This window comes from Callorhinus ursinus, unplaced genomic scaffold (genome assembly GCF_003265705.2).
Source record: "Callorhinus ursinus isolate GAN/ISIS: 27379988/994484 unplaced genomic scaffold, GSC_fseal_2.0 scaffold13, whole genome shotgun sequence".
NCBI lineage: Eukaryota > Metazoa > Chordata > Mammalia > Carnivora > Otariidae > Callorhinus > Callorhinus ursinus.
The window spans coordinates 14,674,126-14,683,476 of record NW_027397075.1 but is presented as its reverse complement, the minus strand read 5'-3'; the positions used below and the strand labels follow the sequence as shown (position 1 = coordinate 14,683,476).

The 9,351-nt window shown below is 51.0% G+C and overlaps 2 protein-coding genes across 6 annotated transcripts in view; one reads left to right on the top strand and one right to left on the bottom strand.

The window, feature by feature from the left end:
- Window positions 1-5,460, bottom strand: part of IFT140 (intraflagellar transport 140) — a 79,929-nt gene extending 74,469 nt beyond the window's left edge. Inside the window, exons 1-3 of one of the 4 annotated variants that reach the window (XM_025877166.2) lie at window positions 5,408-5,460; window positions 4,559-4,630; window positions 1,308-1,485 (exon numbers count right to left, since the gene is read on the bottom strand). In XM_025877166.2, the coding sequence (XP_025732951.1) occupies window positions 1,308-1,454 (147 nt within the window). In that variant the 5' untranslated portion in view covers window positions 1,455-1,485; window positions 4,559-4,630; window positions 5,408-5,460. The other 3 variants (XM_073899725.1, XM_073899728.1, XM_073899726.1) reach the window with 3 other exon arrangements.
- A 1,757-nt stretch (window positions 5,461-7,217) lies between these two features.
- Window positions 7,218-9,351, top strand: part of CRAMP1 (cramped chromatin regulator homolog 1) — a 56,991-nt gene continuing 54,857 nt past the window's right edge. For both annotated transcript variants that reach the window (XM_073899733.1, XM_025877078.2), the window contains exon 1: window positions 7,218-7,495. The gene's annotated coding sequence lies outside the window, so the exon portion shown is untranslated. The remainder of the gene's footprint in view (window positions 7,496-9,351) is intronic.

Sequence of the window (9,351 nt, the reverse complement as noted above, 5' to 3'; positions counted from 1 at the left end):
ACCACATACCACACTCACAACACACATGACACACACCACACCTGACACACAAACCCCACATACCACATACCCATACCACACAAGCACCACATACCACACCAAATATATAAACATCACATACCACGCTCACTGCACACATACCAGATACATATACACCACTACCACACTACCACAAGCCACACATAGCATATACCACATACATATGACACACATACCACATACCGCACACACCACATTATCACACATGTACATTCATACACATTACACACACCATATACCACACATATACCACATACCACACACATCACATACGACATAGCACACATGACACACACCACATACCACATATGCATACCACATACAGCACATACATATACAACACACTTACCACATACCACACACACCACTTTGCATATACACCACACATCACACATACAACACATACCACATATATACCACATACATACACACCACATGCAATACATACCATTATACACCGCATACATACCACACATGTACCATGTACCATACATGTACCACATTCCACACTCACGGCATACACACACCACACGCACCATATACCACAGTCGCACCACACACACCACATACATATGTACGCCACATCCCACACTCACACCACACACAAATGGACACACACCATATACCACACACACACCACATACATGCATACCACACATAACACATAACACACACACGCCACATACACATCACACACACTACATCCCACATACATATGACAAAGACACCACGTACCACACACCACATACACACACGACACACGTACCACACACCCCACACATACCCCATGACACACACACCACACACAACACATATGTACACATCACATACAAGTGACACACAGCACACACTACACATATCACACATGACACACACCACACAATACAGATACCACACATATGCACACACAGAACATACCACACACGTGTACAACCATACCACATATCTCCCCACCACATGACACACAGCACACACAACACATACACCAAACACATAAGCACACACACCACATATCCCCTATACATGACACTCACCACACGCACCACACACATGCACACACCACACACAACATACCCTTTCCACGGCACACATATGACACACATACCGCACACATAGCACACAAAACACACACACAACACATGCCACATACCTGTACACACTCCCCCATGACACATACCACATATACGCACGTGCACACACATGTGAGAACAAAAGGGACACAAGAGCCAGAGGCCCTGGAAATCAAAAAATTACTTCCTAGGACTCACTTGTTCCAGATATATATCCACGCTGCCTCCTGAGGTCGTGCTGACGGAGGCAACCACCAGGAATGGATGAACAGGGTGCCAATGGATGTGCGAAGGAGACCCGACAGAGTCCGGGGCTTCTATTCGGTGGTCAAAATAGACAGCCATGATGAAACTCAGACCTAATCAAGGTTGAAACCTGCAGGGAAGAAAAAGAGCCAAGTCCTGTTGCTTTTGAACAATGAGAAAAAATGACTACATAGAATTAGGAAAGAAAAGCATCACAAACCTATTATCATAACACAATGCAACTTACAAATACCCCTTAAGACCACGTGGGCAACTTTACATGGCAGAGATTTCTAACAGGGAAAAAATATATAATTAGAAGCAAGAAATTGGACCTAGAATGAGGTAGGGTGTGATGGAAAAGAAGAAAACACTGCCATTAAATCATAAGAAAAAGCCCAGCCACCTAGACCACATGTGTAAATCTTGATCATTTTTATTCATCATAATGAAGACAATTTGTATTTCTATAGCTGCCCTTCAAGCAAAAATTTCCAACCAAATAGAAGCAAAACGCTGTTTCACAAAAATACATAAGGAAAGCTAGTATTCGGGCGCCTGGGTGGCTCAGTTGGTTAAGCGACTACCTTCGGCTCAGGTCATGATCCCGGAGTCCTGGGATCGAGTCCCACATTGGGCTCCCGGCTCGGCGGGGAGCCTGCTTCTCCCTCTGACCTTCTCCCCTCTCATGCTGTTTCTCTCTCTCTCTCTCTCTCTCAAATAAATAAATAAAATCTTTAAAAAAAAAAAAAGAAAAGCTAGTATTCAATTGGTGATAAAGTGTGAAAACCAAGGCTGTCTTCTACATCTGGCTCTCAGGTAGTAGGAGGCAACAGGATTCCTTTGTTAGAGAATTAAGAAAACAAAACCCTGGTAACTGTGGGGTAGTTGAACTTGTTTAGTTTCCCAAATTTGACATCTTTCTCTCCTGGAAAAGATGTGCTTATTGCCCCCTTTGCGGGAGGGGTAGGATGGTGAATGACAGGATGGTCACCACTGCCCACTTTTCATACTCCAGAGTCAGCTTAGGGACACTAATTGGCAGAGGAGAGTATTTGTAGGTTAGTTTGCTTTCATTCAGGATTATTCAACATCATGCCCATTAGGATGGCTGTGATCAGAAAAAGAGAAAATAACTGTTGGCAAAGATGTGGAAAAACTGGAACACTTGTGCACTGCCAGTGGGAGTGTAAACTGGCACAGACGCCGTGCAAAACAGTATGGTGGTTCCTTAAAACTTAAACATAGAATTACCATATGATTTAGCAACTCCAGTTCTGGGTATATCCCCAAAAGATTGAAAGCAGGGACTTGAACAGATCTTTGTACACCCATGTTCATAGCAGCACCATTCACAGTAGCCAAAAGGTGGAAACAACCCAAATGTCTATTGACAGATGAATGAATCAACACAATATGGTGCATACATAGGAAGAAGTATTATCCAGCCTTGAAATTCTGACATGTTACAACACGGATGAACGTAGAAGACATTATGCTCAGTGAAATAAGCCAGTCACAAAGGAACAAATACAGTGTGTTTCCACCTATAGGAGGGCCCTAGAATCGTCAAATTCAGAGACAGAAAGTGAAAGGGTGGGTACCAGGGCCTGTGGTGCTGGGGGACAGGAAGTTCATGTTTAATGAAGACAGGGTTTCTGTTTGGGAAGATGGAAAAGTACTGTTGAGGGATTGTGCGGATGATTATACAACATGTCAATGTGCTTAATGTCACCGACTCGTTTACATGCAAATAATTAAAACGATAAAATTTAAATTATGTATATTTAACTACAACAAAAAGATTGTGTAAAAAAATACTCAACACTGCAACGTTCTATCACTACCACTGGAGTGGGACATGGACTGTGCCATTTGCTTTCAGCAATGCAATAGCTATTATCAGAAGAAGCCTCGAAGGCTCAGTGTGGATCTAGAGAAGGAAATCCCATTCAGTGAGAAGCTAAAGGCACAGAGGTACCTTTTTCTTATGAATACATACCCTGAATACTAAACAAAGGCGCACTTTTTGAGGTGGTGTTCTCACTGCCATGGGGGGGGGTACTGGAGTCAGGGGAAGCAGCAGGATCCAGAGGCCTCCTACACACACACATCACTGAGGGGACATCTACACTGGTCAGGGCTCTGATTTCGGAGTACAGCACTGACACAAACTTTCATAAAGTCACTAAAATTGAAAAAAAAAAACCCAACACAGAAAAACCTGGGTGTTTATATATATAGCAAAGGAAAGCTTTCAAGTTGAGTTTTCAGGTGTTGCAGCCAACCAAGGCTTGAAAGTTTTGGGCTATGGGAAATTTGTATTCATATTTTACAAGTTTACTTTGTGAAAATATTCCTTTGAAAAATAAGTAATGTTAATTTTGTTAGACTGATGGAAAAAGAATTACAATAGCGCTTAACAAAGTTATGCCTGGTTTTCTCTTTGTTTTTTAATCTCAAACATCATTTTGTAATAAGCATGTATACCAACAGATCTTTAAGTGACTTTTTCCTGCCTGGGGTTTTCTCAGAGGTTCTCTCCCCCATATTCCACCTGTGGATACTCAGGAAGTTGTCAGGAAGTCTCCCTTTGACCTCACTTCTAGGCTTCTCTCCAGCATCCCCGTAGATCCCTGAACTTCGCTGCTGCACTTAGACTTCATCGCAAATGTGTAGTTGGTTGACTGTCCTCCACCGGCAGCCCACTCTCTGCCCCACAGGGTGAGAGGTCCCGGCAGCATCCCCAGACCGGAGAACAGGCCCCCTATATGTGAATACGTTGAAGATATTTGTTAGCGAGGAGCCTGGGTGGCTCAGTCGTTAAGCGTCTGCCTTCGGCTCAGGTCACGCTGGGATCGAGCCCCGCATCGGGCTCCCTGCTCAGTGGGAAGCCTGCTTCTCCCTCTCCCTCTGCCTGCCGCTCTGCCTACTTGTGCTCTCTATGTCTCTGTCAATTAAATAAATAAAATCTTAAAAAAAGAAGAAGATATTTATTAGCAAGGAAAGATGCTCTTGATGTTTTGTTGTAAAAAGTTGCCAGGGCGGATGAGTCCATTTTTATACTGTGGATGGACTGTTCATCATTCCTTTTACCTGTAATTTAACGTTTTTCTACCACGAAAAAGTATCATCTGCATAATTATAAAACAAAAGCTACCAAAGCAAACACGAGGAGAGACAACTAGCAATACTATCCTTACCTAAAGACATCAATTAATGGCATTGGTTCAGAAACAAGTGCACTTTTTCTCTTTAAAACAAACTCTCGGTCTCTAGAACAAAACAAAAATATTTAGCAAATGTATAAACTTTGGGGAAAAGACAAAAATTCCGTTTGTTCTCAGCGATTTGCTCCAGTCCCCTCCGGCCGAGCCCCGTCTTCAGTGCTACCAGGGTCAGCTGAGGGGCTCGCGGCAGACATTCGGGATGCGGTATGAGGGGCTGAGGGGCGCAGGGCTGAGAGGAGGGGGGCTGCTGAGAGGAGCGGTGCGGGGGGGGCCGGCGGAGACTAAGGGTGCGCCTGAGAGGTGGGGCGCAGGGGATGCTGAGAGGAGGGGCGCCGGGGGTTCGGCTGAGAGGAGGGGCAGGGGGAGCGGCTGAGAGGAGGGCCGCGGGGGATGCTGAGAGGAGGGGCGCGAGCACTCTCGGCCCCCCCGCCGGGGCGCCCCCCTCGGCTCCCGCCCCCCGCGGTGCAGGGTCACAGCAGCGGGCCGGGGACGCGAGGGACCGCCGCTCCTTGAGCGGCTGCAGGGCCGACCGCTTTCTCCTCCCCTCCCCGCCAGCGCCGCCAGCCTCCCCTCCCCGGCCGCGCCGGGGCCCGACGGCGCCCGCGGTGGCGGTCCTCGCGCGCTGACCTCGGACGCCGCGCCCAGCTCCCGCCGGCCCGGACCCGACCCGCTTGGCCGAGGCCCGATTTCCGGACGAAGATGACCCGGGAGGCCGCGGGACGGAGGTCCGACCCGCTGCGCCGTCGCCCCGCTCCCCAGCCGGAGGCCGCTCGGGAGACTCTCCCTGGCCGCTCCCCGCCCTCGCCCTCCGACCCCACTCACCCCATCCGAGCCGTAGCGCTGCCGCGCGTTGCCCAGACAACGGCTGCGCGCGGTACGCGGAAAGAGCCGAAGGTGAGCGCGGCGGATGCCGAGGCCGCCCGAAGCGCCCCGAGCGGCCGGAAAGAGCCGAAGACGGTCGGGAGTGTTCGTAAGGCGCCGAGGGCAGGAGTCTCCTGACTGGTCCCCCGGGGCAGCAAGCTTCGGGGCCCTGCGGGGCATTTTCTCCCCGTCGCAGCCGCTGTCTAGAATCAAGAACAACAGCTCGGAAAGGGGAGCTAGGAGGTCAGGATTCGCCTGTTCTTCGCATAAAAGGGAAGCTGGTGACTTTCTTGCAGGTGTGATGAGGATGCAAAGCCTGTTGGGACCCGCTCCTGCAGTTACACCTTTCTAACCGTGTCGGTCAGCTGAGAATGTGGGCGAGAAACGGAACTGCCATCTTCGTTGAGATTCCCTCCTCTTTGGTTCATCTTCTTGCCCGGTCTTCTGGACCGCAGGCCGTTTGTTGGCCTCTGCTTTGTTTCATCTCAAGGAGGAGGGCGTGGTTCAAGAGTATTTCTGAGCAAAGCCACTGGATTCAACGGAACTTTTGAGGTGCAACGCTTTGCGGGGGGGCGTATGGATTCCGTTGGCAATAAGATGGTAGGCAAGGGTACGTCCCGCTTCATCCCATCGGAAATCAGCCTGACTCGTTGTGTCCGGACAGATTGCATTCCCAAAGGCATTAGCAACGGGTGCTTCAACTTCGAAATTAACTTGGAACAACAAAGCGACATCTTTTCACTAAAGAAAAAAAAAAAAAGAGTTGCTACGGGTAAAAGGTCCACATTGTTCAAAAGTGAAAAAATAAAAGAGGGAAGTACAGATACTACTGGATCCGACAGTTTAGGTGCTGGATCACATAGGTACAGGATAGATCCCCGTTTTTAAAAACCTCATTTTCATGGACACTAGAATTTTTTATGGAAAAAATTTGACAAGTAGCATCGTGTAAGTTCTAGGTGTATTGAGAAGTACGTATGCTCATGTTGTAACATGGCTGATGTGGTGATGTCAGTCCTATCAGACTGATGTATTTATACGTAATTACAGTACGGGATCATTGTCTGTGATCATCTCGCTGTGCATTGGGTCTCTATGGCTCCTGAGTGCTCCTTCCAGGCCTGGACCCTGGGACACCATCTCTCTTATCCTCCCCTTAGATCCCTATGGCTCATGAGTGCTCCTTCCAGGCCTGGACCCTGGGACACCATCTTTCTTATCCTTTTCTTCTATAATACACACTAGAATTGAGAACACACTCCTTTATCGCCATGACGGAGAAATATGACCCGAGTGCCCAGCGGCATCCGCTACGCTCAGGAATTTCAAAAGCAAACTCTCAATCTAATAAAGGGCACTTTTATCTGATTCAATTGAACTTTTACACTTTGTCGTTAAAAACTCGGTTCGCGCCTGATTCAAGACTGAGCTGAGGCAGCGTTTTCTTCTCACGCATCCGTCAACACGGCCCCGGCCAATCATAGCCTGGGCGCTTACTCCATTGGCTGTCGATCCACCAATCCGGAGAGACGTACTAGCCCGCACGACCGCGAGGCCGGCGTCACAACACCACCCTCGTCGCAGGCCCGCCCCGCGCCCCCGCCCAGCGTCTGTACGTGCAAGCGCGCGCGCCCGTTGTTGGCCAATGGCAGCGCCCCTAGGGGGGCGCCCGCGCTGGAAACCTCGGGCGAGCTCGTCCCCGCGCGCGTCGCCCCGCCCCGCCCCGCCCCGCCCGCGCGTCGTCTCCTCCGCCCGGCCGCCGTAGCCGGAACTGCTGCTGAGAGCGGTGAGCCGGGCCTCCGGGAGCTGAGAGGCGGCAGCGCCGGCGCCCGCATCCTCGTCCCCCGCTCGCCGGGCGCGGAGGGGACGTGCCGGGGCGAGCGCCGCTGGGCATCTGCTTCCGAGGCGGAAGGACCACACCAGCGTCGCGGCTTCTGTGCAGCGGGCGCTCGGGGGCCGGGGCTGCCCGGCCCGGCCGGTTCTGCGGGCGCCCGGGAGGCCCCCGGGGAGCCCGCGAAGCCAGGCCGCTGCGAGGCTTTGATGAAGAAGGTGACCGGGGGCTGTGGCTCGGGAGGGGTGGGCCGCCCCGACCGGCTGTCATGGCGAGGCCCGGCCTCCAGCCGGAGCGGGACTGCGGGAGAGGGGAAGCGGCCTGTGCCCTGGCGGCGGTGGTTACGCACGCGGTGCTTTGTCGGGGTGGCCCGGAGGAGTCGGGACCGAGCAGTGTCGCGGTGACACGCGGTGACAGTGTCGTGGTGCAGCCAGAATTCGACCCGAGACACGGAGGGTTTTGCTTTTTCCTTTCCGACACCTGACAAACAGTGTCAGGCGGGGATGTTGCTGGAGCTGATTCCACCTCTGTGCACGGTCAGGAAGTAGCGTTGGAGGTTTTCGGTAAAGGGATTCCATTCCCGTGGCTTCCTTTTCCTGTAGGGGAAAACTCTGATATGTGTCAATATCCTCTAGATTCTGAAAGGCCGTGACCTTCTGTGTTCAGTTTAGTGTCTTCCAGTCTTCAGCCGGGCAGACGGGGGGCAAGTGTATTCTGCTTTGGCTGGTGTGTGCTCTGCCTGCCTCCTGGCTTGACTGTAGGTAGTTTGGGGATAATAGGTCCCTGAGAGTAGGGTTCTCCACATTATAACCCGGAGAGAGGCCCTTTAAGGTATTTCCAGGTTTCTTAAGTAGGAATGGAAAGGTTGAGAAACGAACAGCAAGAAGTCTTACGCGATGAAGTCCTTTAAAAAGTTTGGCTATTCGTCCTGTAAAGTTTTATTTTTGGGCAGGTTCTTTTTTTTTTTGTTTGTTTTGTTTGGTTTTGTTTTGTTTTTGCTTTAGACCAATTCTGACAAATGAAAAATGTTACAGGTCATTTTGTGACAATACATCAGAGCAGTAGTAGGTATTAATTTGATTTTTACTTATTTGCAGATCTTTCAGTGAGAGGTCCTTGCCCCTATTTCTGTATTTCATTGTTAGCCTCGATGTCTTGCTCACTTTTCCCTTTTGAATGGAAATGTTTCCATTCTGAGCGGTTGTGTTGAGGACGTCAAGCACAGTTTGGGCACAGTTTCAACACCTGTTGAGGAATCTAATATTTATCTTTCTTGCTTTATCACAGATACACATTACTGACCCTTTTGGGGCTTATAGGTTGATACTACCTGATTCTCTGAGTTAATTTTTGAGTGGGTTTGCATTCTGGGATGCATTTTTATAGAGTCATCAAGTGTTGTTGAGCATTTCACACAGCAGTGGGTAACAAAGTGAATGCAAGAATTTCATTAACGGTTATCAAGAGTTTTTGCACAGCCCTCTTCTGCCCACTCTTGCATTTGGATCTGGACCTGTCTGTGGTGTCGCTTTCACGGGTGGCTCCCACCTGTTCCACGCCACAGGCTCCTTTGTTGCAAAAGCATTTTTAATTTGTAAATCTCCGCAGCAGCACACACCTCCCACCCTGGGAAGCAAGATTCCCAGAAACCCCGAGCTTATTACTCTTTATGTGTTTTTAAAATAAGCAGGCGGACCGGCAGCCGCGGGCCACCATGGAGTCCCCTGTGCACGCAGGCGAGCTCGCGCCTCTCCTCTGGCGGGGTGGATCCGGGCCCCTTGCCCTCGTTCCGGGGCCAACTTTGGGGACCGGCGTGCGGGGCAGGTGCGCGGGCCCGGAGCCCCGCGCGTTTTGGGGGCGGGGAGGGGTGGGGTCGGGGGCGCGGGCGCCGAGGCCCGGGCGGCGCGGGGAGAGGCCCGGCGCGCAGGCCATGAGCCGCGGCCCCGCCGGGTAGGTGGCTCCGGGCCCGGCCCCGAGCACCCCCCGGGACCACCCCCCGCCGTCCCCCGGGGATCCCCCTTCCTTCTCCCGGTTGTCCCCGGCCCCTCCACCCCCACCCTACCCCCTACCCTCC